The sequence below is a fragment of the Pleurodeles waltl genome, chromosome 12 (genome assembly GCF_031143425.1).
Source record: "Pleurodeles waltl isolate 20211129_DDA chromosome 12, aPleWal1.hap1.20221129, whole genome shotgun sequence".
Classification (NCBI taxonomy): Eukaryota; Metazoa; Chordata; class Amphibia; order Caudata; family Salamandridae; genus Pleurodeles; species Pleurodeles waltl.
Window position 1 is genome coordinate 213,833,326 of NC_090451.1, and position 22,093 is coordinate 213,855,418.

General features: G+C 45.5%; 1 protein-coding gene across 1 annotated transcript in view; it reads right to left on the reverse strand.

Moving 5' to 3' along the window:
• VPS9D1 (VPS9 domain containing 1) overlaps positions 1-22,093 on the reverse strand; it is a 372,961-nt gene that overhangs the window by 72,040 nt on the left and 278,828 nt on the right. Inside the window, exon 12 of the mRNA XM_069216666.1 lies at positions 16,700-16,905. Coding sequence (XP_069072767.1) covers positions 16,700-16,905 — 206 coding nt within the window. The remainder of the gene's footprint in view (positions 1-16,699; positions 16,906-22,093) is intronic.

The following is a 22,093-nucleotide window of genomic DNA, read 5'->3' on the forward strand; positions in this document are numbered from 1 at the left end:
GTAGCAGAGCGCTGTAGGTGGTCAAAGGCAAGCTTAAAGTCAGCAAGTAATAGGAGAGGAAGCTGAGTTGTGGATAGTTATTGCATTGCTAAGGCATTTTTTAAGTAATTGAGTTCTCAACTCTTTCATAAATTGGAGCAACTTTTAGGGAGGTCCTGATGAATATATGGATGTTGTTCCAGAACCTTTCTTGATAAATAAAATAAAAAAACTGTAGTTTTTTTTTACACTTCTTAGTGAGAAGTCTGATAGTGTACTGGCTCAAGTGTTTTGAGAAATGTATGAAGCTGGCCTGGTGTGTGGTGGACACCTATGGCGTTGGCCCCTTATAGCATGTCCAGGCAACCCCTATTAGTGAATGAAGACAGTGTCTAGGAGGTCAGGGCTCTCTAAAGGTAGCTGTGGATGAGCAGCCAAGAGTTATCTAGGAGGAGTATAAAGCACTTGCAATACTACAACAGTCACATCTGAAAGGAACCACATAGTGTTACAAAGATAAAGGTACTTTACTATAGTAACACTGATCTAGATTACTTATAGGCATTCCCCCAAATGGAGGTAAGTACACACACAAAATATATATATATATATATATATATATATATATATATATATATATATATATATGGAAAATGTCACTTACCCAGTGTAAATCTGTTCGTGGCATTAGTCGCTGCAGATTCACATGCTGTGCACATCCCGCCATCTGGTGTTGGTCTCGGAGTGTTACAAGTTGTTTTTCTTCGAAGAAGTCTTTTCGAGTCACGAGACCGAGGGACTCCTCCCATTTCGGCTCCATTGCGCATGGGCGTCGACTCCATCTTAGATTGTTTTCCCCCGCAGAGGGTGATGTAGGAGTTGTGTATGCTAGTAATAGCGCCCATGCAATGGAGTAATGTACATAATGTAGTTTAAAGTAATATATTTACAAATATACAGATGTTCAAGATCAACTTCTAAACGGCTACAGGCTCCCGGGGAGGCGGGTGGGCGCATGTGAATCTGCAGCGACTAATGCCACGAACAGATGTACACTGGGTAAGTGACATTTTCCGTTCGGTGGCATGTGTAGCTGCAGATACACATGCTGTGCATAGACTAGTAAGCAGTTATCTCCCCAAAAGCGGTGGTTCAGCCTGTAGGAGTTGAAGTTGTTTGAAACAATGTTCGTAGTACTGCTTGGCCTACTGTGGCTTGTTGTGCCGTTAGCACATCTACACAGTAGTGTTTGGTAAATGTATGAGGCGTAGACCATGTAGCTGCCTTACATATTTCGGTCACCTTGTTTAGAAATTGGATTTCCTTTATGAGGTTTTTGGAAAGCAATAAATAATTGTTTTGTTTTTCGAATTAGTTTTGTTCTGTCAATGTAGTACATTAACGCTCTTTTGATGTCTAATGTATGTAGTGCTCTTTCAGCTACAGAGTCTGGCTGTGGGAAGAACACTGGTAATTCTACTGTTTGATTTAAGTGGAACAGTGATGTGACTTTTGGTAAAAATTTAGGATTTGTTCGTAGAACTACTTTATGCTTGTGTATTTGAATACATGGTTCTTGTATGGTAAATGCTTGAATCTCACTTACTCTTCTTAAAGATGTGATGGCAATTAAAAATTCAACTTTCCATGTTAAGTATTGCATTTCACAAGAGTGCATGGGCTCAAAAGGTGGACCCATGAGTCGTGTTAAGACAATGTTGAGGTTCCATGAAGGAACTGGTGGTGTTCTTGGTGGTATAATTCTCTTTAGACCTTCCATAAATGCTTTTATGACTGGTATCCTAAATAGAGAAGTTGAGTGCGTAATTTGCAGGTAAGCTGAAATTGCTGTAAGATGTATCTTAATGGAAGAAAAAGCTAGCTTTGACTTTTGCAAATGTAGTAAGTATCCTACGATGTCTTTGGCAGATGCGTGTAAGGGTTGAATTTGATTATTATGGCAGTAATAAACAAATCTTTTCCACTTATTTGCATAGCAATGTCTAGTGGTAGGTTTCCTAGCTTGTTTTATGACCCTCCATACATTCATGTGTAAGGTCTAAGTGTCCGAACTCTAGGACTTCAGGAGCCAGATTGCTAGATTCAGCGATGCTGGATTTGGGTGTCTGATCTGTTGTTTGTGTTGCGTTAATAGATCTGGTATGTTTGGTAGTTTGACATGGGGCACTACTGAAAGGTCTAGTAGTGTTGTGTACCAAGGTTGTCTTGCCCATGTTGGTGCTATTAGTATGAGTTTGTTTTGACTCAACTTGTTTACTAGATATGGAAGGAGTGGGAGAGGGGGAAAAGCGTAAGCAAATATCCCTGACCAACTCATCCATAACGCATTGCCCTGAGACTGATCTTGTGGGTACCTGGATGCGAAGTTTTGGCATTTTGCGTTTTCCTTTGTTGCAAATAGATCTATTTGTGATGTTCCCCAACTCTGGAAGTAAGTATTCAGTATTTGGGGGTGAATCTCCCATTCATGGATCTGCTGGTGATCCCGAGAAAGATTGTCTGCTAACTGATTCTGAATTCCTGGAATAAATTGTGCTATTAGGCGAATGTGGTTGTGAATCGCCCAATGCCATATTTTTTGTGCCAGGTGACACAACTGTGTTGAGTGTGTCCCTCCCTGTTTGTTTAGGTAATACATCGTTGTCATGTTGTCTGTTTTGACAAGAATGTGTTTGTGGCTTATTATGGGTTGAAATGCTTTCAGCGCTAGAAATACTGCTAATAGTTCTAAGTGATTTATGTGAAACTGTTTTTGGTGAGTGTCCCATTGTCCTTGGATGCTGTATTGATTGAGGTGTGCTCCCCACCCTATCATGGAGGCATCTGTCGTTATTACATATTGTGGCACTGGGTCTTGGAAAGGCCGCCCTTTGTTTAAATTGATACTGTTCCACCATTGAAGCGATGTGTATGTTTGGCGGTCTACCAACACCAGATCTAGAAGTTGACCCTGTGCCTGTGACCACTGTGATGCTAGGCACTGTTGTAAGGGCCGCATGTGCAACCTTGCGTTTGGGACAATGGCTATGCATGAGGACATCATGCCTAGGAGTTTCATCACCATTTTGACTTGTATTTTTTGTTTTGGATACATGGCCTGTATTACATTGTGAAATGCCTGAACCCTTTGTGGACTTGGAGTGGCAATCCCTTTTGCTGTGTTGATTGTCGCCCCTAAGTATTGCTGTGTTTGACATGGTATAAGGTGTGACTTTGTGTAGTTGATTGAGAAACCTAGTTTGTGGAGGGTTTCTATGACATACTTTGTGTGTTGTGAAAAATTTTCTACCGTGTTGGTTTTGATTAACCAATCGTCTAGGTACGGGAACACATGTATTTGCTGCCTTCTGATATGTGCAGCTACGACTGCCAGGCACTTTGTAAAAACTCTTGGTGCAGTTGTAATTCCGAATGGCAACACCTTGAATTGGTAATGTATCCCCTGGAATACAAACCTTAAGTACTTTCTGTGTGAAGGATGTATCGGTATATGGAAATATGCATCCTTTAGGTCTAGTGTTGTCATGTAGTTTTGTTGTTTGAGTAGTGGAATTACGTCTTGTAATGTCACCATGTGAAAGTGATCTGATTTGATATAGGTATTTAATGTTCGGAGATCTAATATAGGTCTCAGACTCTTGTCTTTTTTGGGTATGAGAAAGTACAGAGAGTAAACTCCTGTTCCTTTCTGGTGTTTTGGTACTAATTCTATTGCTCCTTTTAGTAGCAATGCCTGAACCTCTAGTCCTAGAAGATCTATATGTTGTTTTGACATATTGTGTGTTTTCGGTGGGGCGTTTGGAGGGAATTTGAGAAATTCTATGCAATAACCATGCTGGAAAATTGCTAGGACCCAAGTGTCTGTTGTTATTTCCTCCCAATGTTTGTAAAATTTGGTTAGTCTCCCCCCCACAGATGTTATGTGTTGGGGATGTGTGACTTGGAAGTCACTGTTTGTTTTGAGGAGTTTTGGGACTTTGGAACTTTCCTCTGTTCTTTTGGAATCGTCCCCCTCTATATTGTCCCCGAAAACTTCCCCGCTGATAGTGGCTCTGGTAAGTGGGTCTTGTCTGTGAGGTTGTGGGTTCCGTGCTTTGTCCTCGAAACCCCCCTCTAAACTGTGTCTTTCGAAATGTGCCTCTGCCCTGTGGGGAGTAGAGTGCGCCCATGGCTTTGGCCGTGTCAGTGTCTTTTTTAAGTTTTTCGATCGCAGTGTCCACCTCCGGCCCAAACAACTGCTGTCCGTTGAATGGCATATTCAGCACAGCTTGCTGTATTTCTGGTTTAAATCCTGATGTACGCAGCCATGCATGTCTCCTTATTGTTACTGCTGTGTTGACAGTTCTAGAGGCTGTGTCTGCAGCATCCATTGCTGACCGTATCTGATTGTTGGAGATACTCTGTCCTTCTTCTACTACTTGTTGCGCTCTCTTTTGGAACTCTTTGGGCAAATGTTCTATAAAGTGTTGCATTTCGTCCCAATGGGCCCTATCGTATCTGGCTAACAAATCCTGTGAATTGGCAATACGCCACTGGTTTGCTGCCTGTGCCGCCACCCTTTTGCCTGCTGCGTCGAATTTTCTACTTTCTTTATCTGGAGGTGGTGCATCTCCTGAAGTATGTGAATTCGCTCTTTTGCGCGCAGCCCCTACTACAACTGAGTCCGGTGTTAGCTGTTGTGTGATGTACACGGGGTCTGTTGGTGGCGGTTTATATTTTTTCTCCACTCTTGGAGTAATGGCCCTTCCTTTTACAGGCTCTTCAAACACTTGTTTGGAGTGTTTTAGCATTCCGGGTAGCATAGGAAGACTTTGATACTGGCTGTGTGTGGATGACAGTGTGTTAAAAAGAAAGTCGTCTTCAATGGGCTCAGCATGCAGGCTGACATGATGAAATGCTTCTGCTCTCGACACCACCTGTGCGTAGGCTGTACTATCCTCTGGTGGCGACGGTCTAGCTGGATAACATTCAGGACTATTATCTGACACTGGTGCGTCATAAAGGTCCTATGCGTCAGGGTCATCTTGACTCATTCCTGTATGAGTTGGGGATTGCATCATTGGTGGAGTGGCTACCGGTGATGGTTGCGGAGAGCATTGTGGAGATGGTGGCGGGGTTACTTGTTTAGCCACCTTCGCCTGTGGCTGCTTGTCTTTTTCCTGAAAGGCAAGTTTGCGTTTCATTTTAATCGGAGGGAGAGTACTGATCTTCCCTGTTTGTTTTGGGATATGGAGCCTTCTTTGTGTATAGTCTGGCTCTATTGTTTCTAGTTCCTGTCCAAATCTATGTGTCTTCATTTGTGTGGACAGTCCTTGTTCCTCAGTGTAGGAACTTGTTTTCGGTTCCGAGGCCGGATGTTTCGGTATCGAAACCTTTTCGGCTGCTTTTTTCGGTTCCGACAAAACCTTCTTTCCTTTCGGCGTCGTGGTCTCTCGGTGCCGACCCATTTCGGTGCCGCTATCTCGGTGCCGAACCTGCTCGGAGCCACTATCTCGAGCCCGAGATTGCTGTGTGGCGGTATCTCGACCGGAGTCGGATGACTTCGCCCCCAGCGTGCCCTTTTTCGGTGCCGGTGATCGGTCACCTATTTTTCAGGTTAAGCCATGGCCTGTTGGCGGTGGCGTCCCCTGGGCTTTAGTGGTTTTTTCGTGAGTTTTGTGTTTCGACGTCTTACTCACGGTTTTCGGCGTTTCTTCAGGATCGATCTCATCCGAGTCCGATTCATGGATGGAGAATGTTTCTTCCTCCTCCTCGAAACGCTCTTGTCCTGTCGGCGCCGATGCCATTTGCAGTCTCCTTGCTCTTCGGTCTCTTAGTGTCTTCCTGGACCGAAACGCTCGACAGGCTTCACAAGTATCTTCCTTGTGTTCTGGCGACAAACACAAGTTACAGACCAGATGCTGATCTGTATATGGATACTTGTTATGGCATTTTGGGCAGAAGCGGAATGGGGTCCGTTCCATCAGCCTTGAAGAGACACGTGGCCGGGCCGACCAGGCCCCGACGGGGATCGAAAAAACCCCGAAGGGCCACCGGAGCTCTTCAAAAGTCGGTGTCGATCTCTTGTAACTAACCCGATACCGAACGCAAACAATACCGACGATTTTTCCGAGATTCTAACTAACTTTCCGACCCGAAACACGGAGCGAAAAGGAACACGTCCGAACCCGATGGCGGAAAAAAAACAATCTAAGATGGAGTCGACGCCCATGCGTAATGGAGCCAAAATGGGAGGAGTCCCTCGGTCTCGTGACTCGAAAAGACTTCTTCGAAGAAAAACAACTTGTAACACTGCGAGCCCAACACCAGATGGCGGGATGTGCACAGCATGTGTATCTGCAGCTACACATGCCACCGAACATATATATATATATATATATATATATATATATATATATATATATATACACACATACACACACACACACACACACACACAGTAATAATTAGGAATTAGCCTAGGAAACAACAAGCATTGGCAAGCAGTTGTAGAAAATAGCTAGGGCCCTGGGTGAGGGCTAAACCATATACTACAATAGTGGAATGCAAAGCTAAGTCCCTCGCCCAAGGATATGGAGTAGTTAGAGGGAAGCTGGGAGAAAGTGGGATCCCAAGAGGTGTGTACCTAAGTGACCCCAGCGACCAGGAGAACAGTAGTAAGTACCTGGTCTTCCCAAGGACTAACAAGAAGACTTAAAAAAGGAACTTTCCAAGAACAGACCAGAGGAACCCAAAGGTGGATTCTGGAAGAAGAGGACCTGTAAAAGAAGGGGACAGAGTCCAGTCCACAGTTGAGTGTCCAGACGGGGCAGGAGCCACTACCCACCCTTCTGTGGATGAAGATCTGGGGAGGAAGATCAGCTGTGGAGCCCAGGAGCTGCAGAGAACTCATTGAGCCTTGCAGATGATGTCCCACGTTGATTGTAAGGTTGTAGTCGGTCAGTGGTCAGGAGGACTACCAAGACGCCTTGCCAAATGCAAGCTGGAGCAAAAGAAGAGATGCAAGGCTGAAGCGGACCAGCAAGGTCCAGGGGGCTCGACCCTTGGAGGGGTCCAGGCTGATGTTCAGCAGTCTGGAGAGCCAGCAGAAGCAGTCCCAGCCCCCACAGGCAACCATTAAGTTGCAATGAGGCCCAATCAGCACACCTTGAGGGGAGCCCCACATCGCTGGAGCAGCAGAGGTGAGACTGTCTGTGCAAGGATAAAGTGCTGGAGGCTGGGGCTACTTGGAACCTGAAGATCCCTTGGAGCAGGAGACAACAAGCCTTGGCTGCTCCAAGAGTCACAGTGGATAGGGGTACCATCCTGCAAAGAGAGGCAAAGGCTCATGGTCTCCCAAAGTTGACAGAGGGTAGAGAAGACCAAGGTGACCACTCCGGACCAACACCTGTGTTGCAGGATCCACACAGCTGGACGTCGTTGCTGTAGGTGCCTGCAGATGCAGGGGAGTGACTCCTTCACCTGCCTTACCTGGCCACTCAGATGCTCCCATGGGCCTCTGCACATCTTGTTTTCAATATGGCAGAACCAAGTGGCTCCCTGGAGGAGCTCTGGGCACCACCCCTGGGGTGGTGATGTACGGGGGAGTGGTCACTCCCCTTCCCTTTGTCCAGTTTCGTGTCAGAGCACGGACGACAAGGGGTCCCGGGACTGGTGCAAACCAGTTTATGCAAGGAGGGCACCAAATGCCCTTCAAAGCAAATAGGTGGCTTGGGGAGGCTACCCCTCCCCAGCCTTATAAAACCTATTTCCAAGGGAGAGGGTGTTGTCTCCCCCTCCCACAGGAAATCCTTTGTTCTGCCTTCTCCTGCCTGAGCTGGTCAAGCAGCAGGAGGGCAGAAACCTGTCTGAGGGGTGGCAGCAGCGTGGGCTTCCCGTAAACCCTGAAAGTCTGGTAGGAACAATACCTGGGGTCCTCTAAGGAGCCCCCAGAGTGCATGGAGTCATGCCACCAATAATGGAATTAGTATTAGGGTACGATTCCAACATGTTTGACACCAAACATTCCCAGGTTCGGAGTTACCATTATGTAGCTGAACCTTTGGCCGGTACACGGGTAAAATGGCTTCCCCGAACTTATGAAGTCCAGTGCATTGGAACAAGAGTTCATAGGGGCACCTCTGCTCATGAAGGGGTGCCCTCACACTCAGGAGCCGGCACCCTGCCCTTTGGGCTGGAAGGGCCTACCATGGGGTGACTTACAGTGACCTAGTGTAGTGACCTGTGGTTAAAGGGTGCATCCACCTTTCCACACAGGCTGCAATGGCAGGCCTGCAAACACATTTTGGATGGGCTCCCATGGGTGGCATAATACATGCTGCAGCCCATGGGGGACCCCTGGTGTCCCAATGCCCTGGGTACCTAAGTAGCATATACTAGGGACTTTTAAGGGTTGTGAAGGCTTTGCAAATGATGCAGTTAGTTTTGAAGATGGTGCAGGCTGGCAAGCAAGCCAATGGAGTACCATCAGGACAGAGATGATGTGATCGAATTCCTTCAGACCTTGAATGAAACATGCTGCTGTGTTTAAGATGCTCCCCAGGGGAGTGTAGGAGGCCATGGAGCAGAGCATCACCACCACTCAAATGTGAGAATACAAGGGCTTGAATAGCAGTTCTGAAATCACTTTCTGGAGGAAAAAAACAAGTTACTGCTCTTCAGTACTACATTTTCTGGTAGAGACCCTAACTAGCTGCATATTCCTTACCTGTGAATTTTCCCCAGTAGTTTGACTGGATCTGGAAATGTTTTGGGCAGTATCCCTCTGTGCCGGTAGACGGTGTTGTTCAACTCTGCATTGGCATCATCTGCACCAGAAGTGATGTGCAGATTGCCTATATAGGCACCCTTGATGTGCGCTGATGTCAGTTCCTTTTTGTCTCATTCCATGCTAGGAGCCTGGAGCCACGAGGATCACTGACAAGTGTTATGAATTTCTAAGGCCCCTGGAAGGGTGACCTTTACAATATAATCCGTTTGCGCAGCAGGGGGGTGGGTAAAGGATCTATGACTAGACAGACTCTCTACCAGATAAGGCAATACCGAAGGTAAGTAACTTCTTCATCTGATAGAGACTTCTAGCTGCAGATTCCTGTTCTTAGTTTAGATACCTAAACAATAGCTCTGCAGAGGTGGGGGTCTGGGAACAGATTAGACCTAGAAGTCCTGCAGAACCTAATGGGCAAAATGCCCAATATGACTGACCTGACAATCCAGACAGTAGTGGCTGGTGAACATATGCAGTCACACCCACATTGCTGCCTGACAGATGTCCAGACTGGGACTCTCTGAGATAATGCAGTAGTAGCATGCCTTGAATCTGGTGGAGTGAGCACACAAACCCTCAAAGGTTTTTTTTTGGCCAATGCATAGCAGATCTATGCAAAGAACTATCCATTGTGAACAGTCATTTCTGCATTGCCTCTCCTTTTTTAGCTCCACAATATCCTATACCCTGATCGTCTATCCAGAACTCTTTAGTTCAATCAGTGTAGGAGGACAGTGCTCTTTTTTTGGGTTTAAACAGTGGAGTTGCTCCTCTTCCTTACCAAGATGAGGCAGAGAAAGGAAGGTAGGCCAGGTGATTGCCTGGCCTACATGAAAGGGTGTTACAACCTTCAGCAGAAAGGAGGCACGAGTCCTGAGAACCAGCTTATCTGGGTAAAAAGTCGTTTAAGGAGGGTGGACAGAGAGTGCCTGTGGTTCACAGACCTTTAGGGCTGATGTAATAGCCACTAAGAATGCCATCTTGAGAGATAATAAATGTAGTGGGCAGTTTGACATGAACAAAGAAGGTTGGTCCGGTAAATGCAAAAAATCTGAGGTGGCTGATAACTAGCCCTTAGTCGTGTCCAGAGCAGAGCCCTGCTGGGCCAAAGACAGAACAAATAGTCAAACTTGGGAAAGAGGTTCAGAGACAGTGTCGATGTTCCTGGATATACACTATGCCACAAATTTGTTTCAGTGGCAGGCGCAGATCCATATAGTAAAGGGAAGCCTAGCTACCAGAATAAGATCACAGACTTCAGGAAGAAGGTTGAAAGCTGTCAACTGTTTCTGCTCAATCTCCACGCAAGAAGGCAGAGAGTGCACAGGTTCAGATGCAGAATCTTCCCCTATTGGTGCAACAGAAGATGCTCCCAAAGAGGCAGCCTGACTGAAGGACTGATGCTCATGCTCATGCTCAATCGCTTGGGATACCAGACTCTCTATGCCCAATCTGGAGCCACAAGAATGACTTGATCCAGGTTGCTTCTAATCTTCTAGAGAACTCTGGGCAGGAGTGATATTGGCGGAAAGGCATACAGGAGGCCAGAGTTCCAGTTGAGCCAGTTGAAGGACTGATGCTCATGCTCAATAGCTTGGGATACCAGACTCTCTATGCCCAATCTGGAGCCACAAGAATGACTTGATCCAGGTTGCTTCTAATCTTCTAGAGAACTCTGGCCAGGAGTGATATTGGCGGAAAGGCATACAGGAGGCCAGAGTTCCAGTTGAGCCAAAAAGCCTCTCCTAGCAAGGACTGACCTGGAAACTCCAGCGTGCAAAACTGCTGACATTACACGTGCTTGGCGGAGGTGAACAGATCTAACCAAGGTTCTCCCCATTCTTGAAAGAAACCTTGTCCTACCTCTGGGTTGAGACACCATTCATGATCCACTAGGCATTGACAGCTGAGTTTGTCCGCCCTTGCGTTCAGAGAGCCCACCCGGTCCTGAACCACTGGGGAAAAGCCCTAATGTTCCAGCCATGTACAGAGATACTGCTCAAAACATTTCCGGTTCCAGTCTGACACCTGCGGAAAATTCTAAGATAAAGAATCAGCATCTAGAAGTCTCTATCAGATTGGTTTGACTTTCTTTAGAAGAGAAAGCTAGTCAGGCCCTCTTCATTTTTGGCAACATGTTCCTCAAGGGAGAGGTTATTGTCTAAGGCAAATCGAGGTGATGTGGCATCCAGTGAGGGTTGGGAATCGAAGCTGTCAAGGTTCATGTCATTAGAGCAGGTTTGTATTGTATCTTGCTTGTAGTTCTTGACAAATAATACACAGATAATGGGAGAAACTGATACAGCAAGATACAGAAGCTGAAAGACAGGCATTTGGAGACAAGGTCATGGGGAGATTGCCATGTCTGTACACAAGGAAAGACATCGGGAAAATATGGGGTTAAAATCAGGAGCCTCATGAAGACACTCATGAAGACACCAGGAGGAAAACAATGATTATCCTGTTCAATGACCGAACCCATCATCTTATGAAACGAAGGAGGGGACGCATTACTTTAGAGACAGTATTGGAGATGGAAGGCCAGCCACAAGTTTCTGGCTATTTATGCATTAATGTAACCAGCAACCAGTTTAGGTACGCCGACCCTATCCGTCTCAAACCAGTAAGACTGGCAACAGCCCAGGGAACAACTCCTGAGATTAATTTAGAGGAACCCAGTCCATTGATCTCCGATGGACCTACCGACAGAGTCGATTCCTGAGAAGCCCAACTCACAGCCACTAAGCCCTGTCTCTGAGGGAAAAGGCTTATCAATCATGACATGGAACTTAGCTGGCCTCGGGAGGAAATTAGATGATATTGACTGGTGTTCATACATAAACACCCAAGATATATGTCTCTTTCAAGAAACATGGGCTGAAGAGACGATTACCATAGATGGGTTCCTCTCTTTCAATGTGGCTGCCCAACCTTCTACAAAATTGACGGGTCGAGCTAAAGGAGGTCTTTCGATGTTAATAAACAAAAATGTGCAGTGCACATACAAGACTCTAAAGTTTGATAGCCCAGATCTGATGGGGCTACAAATCACGTTCCAACAGAACTTTAACATAACTTTTGTCAATGTTTATGCTCGATCGGTTTCGCGAGGGGCTGAGTCCCAGGTCTTAAAACAGCTTTTTGACTTCTTAGACACCCTACAATCAACCTCCTACTTAATAATAGCCGGAGACGTAAATTGCACTTTCGAGCCCTCCGTGATACTAACTGGTCTCACAGAGGAAGAAGACCAAACATGGGGGATCCCACAGCTGACTAGTGACAGTTTTTGTTTTAATTCCTGTGTAGCTACCGAATTGGCATCCCTCTGTTTGAAGCATGGTCTGAGGGCATGTAATGGCCGCATGCCCTCTGACCTGGATATTGCACCCACTTTTAAACGAGGTTCAACTACAAGCGTAATTGATTATTTTTTAGTGGATGTGAGACTGTGGCCCTTTTTTAATGATATGAAGGTGGATGTTAGAAGCAAAAGCGACCATTATCCCTTGTTACTTTCCATGTCAGGTGATGTTTTTGATAGGACCTTAAACAAACAAATCACCTTGGTCCCTATTCCCACCATGAACATTACATCCAAGGTCAGGTGGCCAAAGGTCCAGTCGAATCCATATCTGCTACGTGAGATTTACCTGGCTTTTATAGATATTTTTGCCCCATACCGCGACTACGATTCCAATGACATCCCCTTCTTATCCATACATGAAAATATGATCACAAGACTACAACGTATTTTCTACAGGAAGGCTGGGGCAAGACATCAGGGAGGCACCTCTAGCTCATGGTTTGACGAGTCCTGCCGTAGGGCTAAGACAGGATTAAAAAGTGCCCTCATGGAAGGAACCCATGGGGAAATACAACTAGCTAGACGTATCTATAAAGTATCCATCACCCGAGCTAAAAAAACCTGGGAAGATACAATCTGGCAGGAGCTGTTGGACGCCACCCATTCCAACAACAACAAATTGTTCTGGGAATTGTTAGGCAAGCGAGAGAAAGAGGGCAGGCTTGGTGTAAGAAGCCACATACAGCCAGAAAGATGGGTCGAGCATTTTTTAGGCCTATATGAAAAAATTGAGACCCCCATGATCCTAGCTACAGGGGAAGCAGGCCAAGACCTTCTCCCTATTCTTCATGAGCATCATGGGCCAGCTCCCCTTGCAGGGGGTTTACAGGACCTCAAGGGCCATATTCGCTTTACTATCAAAGAAACTGCTGAGGCTATCTGCTCTCTAAAACTTGGGAAAGCTACAGGTCCAGACAAAATTCCGGGGGATCTTTATTCATCAGAGCCAACAGTTTGGACATGGTATATCAACACACTCTCCAACAAGATAGCCGAAGGGGGGAAGATTCCCATGACATGGAAGGGTGCCAAAATTATTCCCATTCATAAAAAGGGTAACGTAAACCTCCCGACAAACTATAGGCCAATCAGTTTAATTGACAACCTCCCAAAAATATTTGCCAAGCAACTCCTAGGTAGATTAACCCACTGGGCTACAGATCAGCATATTCTCTCACCCCTTCAAGCCGGATTTCGATCAAGGATCAGCACAGTAGACCAGGTGTTTACACTGGCTATACTGTACTGGAAATACACAGCCCTGGCAAAACAACCATTATACATTGCTTTTGTTGATCTAGGATCAGCATTTGACCTAGTCCCGAGGGAAAAGCTGTGGGAGGTGCTACAAAAAATAGGGTCTCCAGCTAATTTAATCCAACTTCTGAAGCGGCTGCATGAGGAAACATACGCACAGGTGAGATGGGGTAACCTAGGCGAACTAACGGACAAAATCCCCATAAACAGGGTCGTTCGCCAAGGTTGTGTCCTGGCACCATTTTTATTCTCTATTTTTATTAATGAGGTTGTACAGGTTTTAACGACATGTCAGAACGACGCCCCTACCCTATGCGCCCAAAAAATCCCAATCCTTCTTTTCGCTGACGATTCCCTTCTTATTTCTAAATCTCCCATGGGCCTCCAAACTCTTATCAATAGATTCAACTCCTTTTGCTGAGATTACGGCCTAGAGTTGAACCACAAAAAAACCAAACTAATGGCGTTTCGTTCAGGAGTGCGGAAGAAATGTATTACTCATTTAGAAGGGAACCTCCTGGACAAGGTTTCTTCTATAGATTACTTGGGCGTAAGGTTTACCGATAACCTGAATTGGGCAGAACAGGTCAATAAAAGTGTGGGTCGCCTGCAGCACGGTGCAGCATCCATCCTGCGTTTCTATAGGGGTACGACAGCAAAAACTGTCTCCCCGGCAATCAAGATCTATATTGCCAGAGCACAGGGTGCTGCTGCATACGGAGCTGAGGTCTGGGGCTTTACTGATTGCAACAGGCTAACCATCAGTGAGAATAGTTTTGCGAGGTCTTTATGTGCTTGTCCCCCTAGTACTCCATTGATACCATTGTTCTTAGATCTGGGCCTGAGACGCATAGCTGATCTAATTATTTTAAGACCATTACTATACTGGATAAGGTTATGGACTGTCCCAGAATTAGACATTTACAAGGCCTCACTCCAAGACCTGCTAAAGTGTTCCAACTCAACCACTACTCCCTGGGTCAAACATGTATCCAGATGGTTCAATAAATCAGGTCTCAGTCATTTTTGGGAGGAACCCCATAAACTAGAAAAGGCTCACTCCAATGTACTGAAACGTGTATAGTGGTCTTATGTATGCAACGATTATATCACCCACAGAACCTACGTCTCCTTAACAAATCATTTCATAGATTTTAAGTGGTATCCACAATTCGAACGATACCTAGATAATATTCCTGACATTTTAGGCAAAAGTTTATATGCCAGATTCCGCTTTGGGTCGCTGCCGCTGAAGTCATTGGTGTGTAGATGGGGTACAAAAACAGACACAGATATATGTCCAGCTTGTGGTGCAAAATCCGAAACAGCCGAACATTTTATGTTCTTTTGCCCTGCTTACTCCCTTCCCAGGTCTAAGTGGATCCGTAACATCTGTCGTGAAATGGGGATAAGAGATTGTGCCTCTGCTCTGAGGATTTTAAAAAGCTACCACTCCACGGTTTTAATACACGCTGTTAGTAAATATTTATTAGCAGCATGGCGTATACGCAATTTCACTGCTAGGATTGTGTTTTAATTATAAGCGGCCTATATTTTTATTCCTTATAGAACTGCAGGGAGGGGGTTGCAGTTGTATTATGTGTACTGAGAAATTTAACTGAATCTTGTTCTTAGGTATTTATGTTTTATATACTATTACTATTATTGTCATTATCGGATTTTATTCTTTTATTACTACTGTATACTCGCTTTGATGATCGATTGATCGAATAAAGCATGTGTAAATCACAATGATGGGAAGACATTTATGCTGACAGACATGGACAGAAACATTTACAACAATTAGGACACATAAAGTGAGATGTATAGACACTTTGGAGTAACTGGGAAAACACTGAGAAGACACAGCGGAGACACGGTTAGACAGGGATGGTGAGCAGACACTGGTAAGACATGGACATGGGGATACAATCACAGGTACACAAAGAAAGATATGGGAAGATAAAGGGGCTGGGGAGACACTGACATGGCAGAGAGATGCTGAGAGACAGAGATCTTTCAGACACAGGGGCATCATTCTCTTTAAGTGGTCCTTTCAGCAACTTCAAACACTATTTCAGTTCAGTCTCCAGCTCTAATCACTGTGCTTCATTAAAACCTTATGTAGAATATGAGGTACAAACCTGAAGAAACCAACTGTCACCAGGCTTTCCATAATGACTTCATACCCTTTGAAACCTAAGGCTAGATCAAGACACTGTCACAGGAACCTGAAGGTGATGCACACCAACATACATATGGGATAATACCACACCAATGCACATTCTGATTCCTGCAGATTGGTGGACAGACTAAAGGCGCCCCCCATGGCTACACCCACCAAAATAACAAGCAAAATGCTAACAATGGCACTGCACAGAAAGAACAATTAGACAGGAACAGCAATACACCACATCTTGCAAGATCCATGTTTCAAGAATGCAACAATTTTAGGGGTAGAACATACAAAGCAGGACAGAAAACGACAGTAGAACAGTCAGCATGGTCCTGCATACAACTGTGTAGAGGAATGTTGTAAAACTAAAACCCAGTAAAAGAGCACCCTTAAACTGGAAGAATCATAGACAGCACAGAAAAGAGGCTATATAAATGGAATTTGCCCCTCCATAAAAAAAGTGCAAAACATAACTAAAAGGAAAGGCAGAATCTTACTCTGAGCTAATGCTTTTTACAAAGTAGCCGGCTGCAGCACGAGTCACTCTTCTCAAGTGAAAGATAAGGAAAAAGAATTAGATATGAAGTCACACATCTACGGATATCGCTTGGAGGTGCACTATAGGGCTGCTAGTTTATATATGTTACTATATAACTAACAGAGCAAGTTAGCTATTTGTTCTTAAATTTAAGATTACTCCACAAATTTGGGACTGAAGAGGACACACAGCATAGAACAAATTAGGCACCAATGGTGATTCAAACAGGGCAGATGGGATAAGGTTTTTAAGTGTTCTCATGAAATTATAACCAGCAGTTGTAACTTTCTTGCCAGCAACACATGATAAATAAATTAGTTTGACGATAAATATGTGATAACATTTTTCTTTCACTACTTAAGCACTTCATAAATTATCAAGAACATTACTTTGTCATGGCTGCTTTCAAATCGTTCAGTTGTGTGCAAATATGATCTGTGCAAACCAGAACATGGATAAAGTTAACGATCTTTTGTCATTACACAGCACACAAGGAATATGTATATTTTTGAAGGCTGAGATATCAGTCCCAATGCATTCTTTGGGGGCAGTTATACCCATGACAGAACAGGGAATTTGAAAAATTGCTTTTACCAATGATTTCCAGTTTCTTCTGAGGAAGGTTTTCCATTGTGATGGACCGCAGCTCCTCTACAGCAGATCGGTAGGGGTAGGAGCTAAGAAGTGGTAGCACATCCTGGGGGAACAGCTTTGACGGTACACCGAAGGCAGATAGATGGGCATTCTGATACATCTCCATACTCCTGAGGAGAGCCGCCTCCCTGCATTTGTAAACAATCCTACAACAGACATGTTTGGAAGAATGAGTACAATTTGCGAAAGCAGATGCATAAAAAAAGTTTCCCTCACAATGTAATGTGAAGGTATGTTACATTAGGGAGTTTCTGTGTGGCACAATATTCACCAAGTGCTTGGTTTTATGGCAGTATTGGAGGTCTCTGTATGCAAAATGTCTGTGAGTTTTATTAAGTGTGTCAGATATGTGTGAGGCAGAGTTGGTTTTTCACCCTTGCACCAAATCATGGCAGTGCCATTGGTGTATGTTGCGTAGTGCCTATCAGGGTGCAGACAACTGACTGCTTGATCTGGGTTTTCTAAACGACAGGCATACTGTATTTTGACTCAAAGTATAACAGTCGGTGCTGAGGATGTCTGCTCTGAGGGGGGGTGCTCTCAAACTGGGAAAAGAGGGGGTGGTTGTAGCCTGCTAGTTGGTGGGTGGAATTCGGAGTTACTCAGATGAAGTGTTCTTATCTCATATTTCCAAGGAACTGGAGTGAGGCATGCTTTGGAGGTAATGTTGCAGACGTGGTAGGGAACAACTATTTTCCCTGATCTATTCTATCTGTGGATAATAGTACAAAGAAAGCAACACTTTCACGGTTATGAAAATAAGGTTGTTCTCTTCATCATTTGTTCTGCAGGTGCTGCACAGCCATCCCTCAAGTGCAGCTAGATGCATCTTGCTTCTTAAGTTCTTGAGGGCTGAACTGACACACAGGGTGTGCTCACAAGGCACTTAACACTGTAAACATAGACCCTGTTTAGAGCATTATTAAATGCATTACAATGTCAAAAGAGGTTGCTATCGCTCTCTAAGTATAAAGTGAACTACAGCTCAGGAACAGAGATAACGACAAGCCTTGGAATACATGAATATTTGCACAAAAGCATCATGTCTCTGAACACACTGAGACATACTCTAATGGAAGAGTCAATCCCCAACCCGACTTGCACATTTTGGTAACAAAGGTCTGGCACTTAACTGCACTTGTACTCATCACTCTTCAATGGCTACCTATAGAAGCAAAAAGCATCTTCAAGCTGGGCTGGATCGTCCTCAAGAACTCCACACAGGTACTTCCAAATACCTATCAGAAAACTTTACACCACCAAGAACCAGATGACCTCTGAGAAGCACGGATTCCCAACACCTGGAAACTCCTCTCTCCAACAAATAGCGAACGTTTGCCCAGTCCTTCAATGGAAGTGCTGCAAAGGCCTTGAATTCTCTCCCACTCATACTACGAACACATCCATGGGCATTACTCATGTGAAGGATGAATGAAAACCCTACTATGCCAGACTATTCAGATTATAAATGAGCCCTAACACACTACCCTTAAGGAGGTGAAATTGATTAGTGCTAATTTAACCAAGGATGTCATGCAACACAGCCCTGGCATAGTGCCCTTCAATGCGCAGTTGGAATGTTCTGTAGTACGTTTTAACAGAAAATCAAAGGATGACCACATGGCTGCACAGCAGATGTCAATGTCAGAGATGCCTCTGGTAGGAGCTGTGGAAGCAGCCATGTTTTTTTGTAAAAGGAATACAAATGCTAGATGGAGAGGCTTTGTTGGCCAAACCATGGCAGATCTTTATGCAAAGGACAACGCAACATAAAATATTATATTTGGTCTCTGCCTTGCCTATCTTGGCTCCAACAAAGTCCACAAAGAGCAATAAGCAATTGTGAAGGACCAATATATCCAAGTAGAATACAAGGAGTGGTGTTCGAACTGGGAAGCCTGAAGTTTAATGATCTAACAGGAGGAAGTCACATGTTTCATAGATAGAAGTCAATCCAGCCAACTCTGCCTTGGCTCGAATGTGGATACCATGAGAAAGTTCAACACGTGATTCAAATTCCACAGAGAAATAATGAGATGAGTGCACGAAAACAAAAACAGTAAACCTTTCAATAAACATGTCAGTAGTGGTAACTCAAACAGAGAAGTCTAGTCAAGGAGACACATGAATGTGGACAGGGCAGTCAAAGTACATTTTTGAGTAGCCACTGCTAAGACCCTGATGGGTAAAGGTCAAGCAAAGCCGAGAATATAAAAAAAGTGTGACTGAAGCTGGTTCAGATGTTCTGACTCACCACTGAACAAATTTGTTCCAGATACCCTCATAAATGGATTTAGTGGTGAGCTTCCTGGCAGCCAAGATAATGTTTGCATGTCTAGGCAGTGAGTAAGGCACTGCTCAACCTCTACACATGCAAACTAAGGCCCTCATTCCGACCCTGGCGGTCGTCATTCCGACCCTGGCGGTACAGCCGCGGTCGCCCAGCCGGGTCCGGCGGTTTCCCGGCGGTTTTCCCCCGGCTGGGAGAATCCTCCAGGGCAGCGCTGCAAGCAGCGCTGCCTTGGGGATTCTGACCCCCTTCCCGCCAGCCTGTTTCTGGCGGTTTTCACCGCCAGGAAGAGGCTGGCGGGAACGGGTGTCCTGGGGCCCCTGCACTGCCCATGCCACTGCCCATGCCACTGGCATGGGCAGTGCAGGGGTCTCCTAACAGGGCCCCAGCCTGCTTTTCACGGTCTGCCTAGCAGACAGTGAAAAGCGCGACGGGTGCAACTGCACCCGCGCACACCTGCAACACCGCCGGCTCCATTCGGAGCCGGCTTCAATGTTGCAGGCCCCCTTCCCGCTGGGCCAGCGGGAAGGTCGGAATGCCGCCAGCGGTCTTTTGACCGCAGAGCGGTCAAATGGCGGTTCCCGCCAGGCGGGCGGCGACCGCCGCCCGCCGGGGTCAGAATGACCCCCTCTGTGTTTGAGGAATGAGGTGGAAGACCTAACCATCCTGCTGTAAGAGCAGGCTCACCCTCTGCTGGAGAGTTAGAGGGGGCTGAATGCTGAGAGAAAATAAATTGGTGCACAAAGACCTCCTCGCCCAGTCGGGGTGATCAAAATCACCTGTACTTGATCTTTCTACACCTTCTGCAGGACTTTTGACAGACGTGGAATCAATGGAAACGCATTCAGCAGACCCAGAGACCAAATGAAGCTGAAGGTCTCCCCACTAAGAACCTCTCAGAGTAAGGTGTGTGGCACAAAGCAAGGGCTTGTTCTGGACTGTAACAAGGAGATCCACTCTCCTATCTGGAGAAGATCATATATTTCACACTGTAGTGATGTTTCCACTTTTGATCCTATAAGGGGAGGCTATTCAGAGCAGCTGCTCTCACAGATGATCTTTTACCTGGTCAACATAAAAGCTCAATGCCCTATTTTGATCAAGGCAATGAAGCTTCTACTTCTCTTATAAGGGATGACACATAGCAAACAAATGCTGGCAATGTGATAGACTGACCAACATGGAATGGTGTCACAACCTTTGGCAGGAATGCCGCTTGGGTCCTGAAAATCAACTTGTCCTAAAAGAAGATAGTGTAGGGTGGTTGTACTAATAGCTCCTAAAGTTCACTTATATCGCATGCCCATGTGATAGCAATAAGGAAGACTGTTTTCATTGTAAAGAGCCTTTAGAGCAGCTGTGTGTTGGCTTAGAAGGTGTGCACATAAGGAATGCCAAGCCCACGTTAAGGTCTCGCTTGGGGAATGGTTTCACAACTGGTGACTTAAACAAGGACGGCTGGTGCGGCAAACACAGAACATATAAAAGGACCCTTTTAGGGTACCCACTGCATGGCCTTGCTGGGCTATGGAACAAAAGAACATTGGAAAGTGTTTTTCAAGGAATTGGTGTCTCGGGCACCACACCAAGCAATTAATTTATCCCTGTGTCCAATGTTGATGAACTTTGTGGAAGGGCGCCGAGCAGCAGGGAAAACATCCACTACCTCAGTTGGCAACTTAAATGCGTTTGACTGCTGCCGTTGAATCTCCACCCAGGAAGGAGTAAGTTGTGGAGATTGGGAGGTAGGACTCTGCTGTGCTGCTGAGACAAGAGGTCTTCTCAAAGAGGAAGCCTGATTGGCATGCACATGCTCAGAAGCTGTGGGTTCCACACTCTTCTGGCTGAGTCTTGGACAATCAAGATGACTTTGGCCTGGTCTTTTCTGCCCTTCAGAACCCAAGGCAGGATGGGTATCAGTGTGAAGCATGAAGCAGGCTCTCGTTCCACTCTAGCCAGAATGAGTCTCCTAATGAGTGCCTCTGAGGAAACTCCAGCGTGTAAAATTGCTGACAGTGCATGGTCTGTGTGGTTGTGTACTGATCCACCCAGGACTCTCCACAGTGTTTGAAGATTCCCTGCATGGAGATGCTACTCATGACCTGCCAGATGATACCTTCTAAGTTCACGTGCATTCAGGGAGCCTGTCAAGTGGTTGGGGACCAAGAAGATATTCTGCCATTCCAGCCACCTCCATAGACGCAGATCCTCCTGGCACAGGATCCAGGACATCACTCAACCCTGCTTGCTGCAGTATCACATGGTAGTATTATTGTGGGTGAGAACCTGTACAAGGCTCTCCCTTTGGTGGATGGTAGGGAGGCTCAAAGGGGCCAAATAAATCACTTGAAGCTCCAGCAGGGCCTGCATGTCACCTGGCATCATGGACAAGGAGGATGCACAAGGCCAAAAGAACAAGAAACCTCAGAGCCATCCTCACTGAGACCCAGAACTAAACCTGAAACATTTGGAACACGACTCACTGCAGTGGAGGAAAGGCCTTCAATGCCACCCTGTGTAGAATTGCCACAATGAATGCTGCTATAGAGGGAAGCCCTTGAATACCACTGTGCCCAGAACTGCCACAATGAAGGGAAGTCGCTGTGTGGAGCTCAGGTTAGAGTTTGGCCGACTGGTGTCAAGAGCTTGCCCATCGTCCTGCGGTCATCAATCATTTTCTGTGGCAACCTCGTCTCTAGCAGGCAGTCATCAAATTATGGGAATATATATTCTCCCAAACACTATTCCCCCTCTTAATGCCACACACAGAGGAATTTCAAGTGTGGGCGCACACTTACGTCAAAAAATGAATGAAAACCGCTTTATTGTCAGCATATTTTGTCTGTGATTCCGAGCAGGCAGGCTTCCTTCCTTTTAACTATATCAAAAACGTTGAAATAAAGCCAGGGCATCGAAGGCAACATAAACTTTTTTCAAGAAATGTGGAGAAGATTTCCCTTTTTTGTGCTATAAGAACAAGTTACTTACCTTCGGTAATGCTTTTTCTGGTGGATACACTAGCTACCTGTGGATTCCTCACCTTA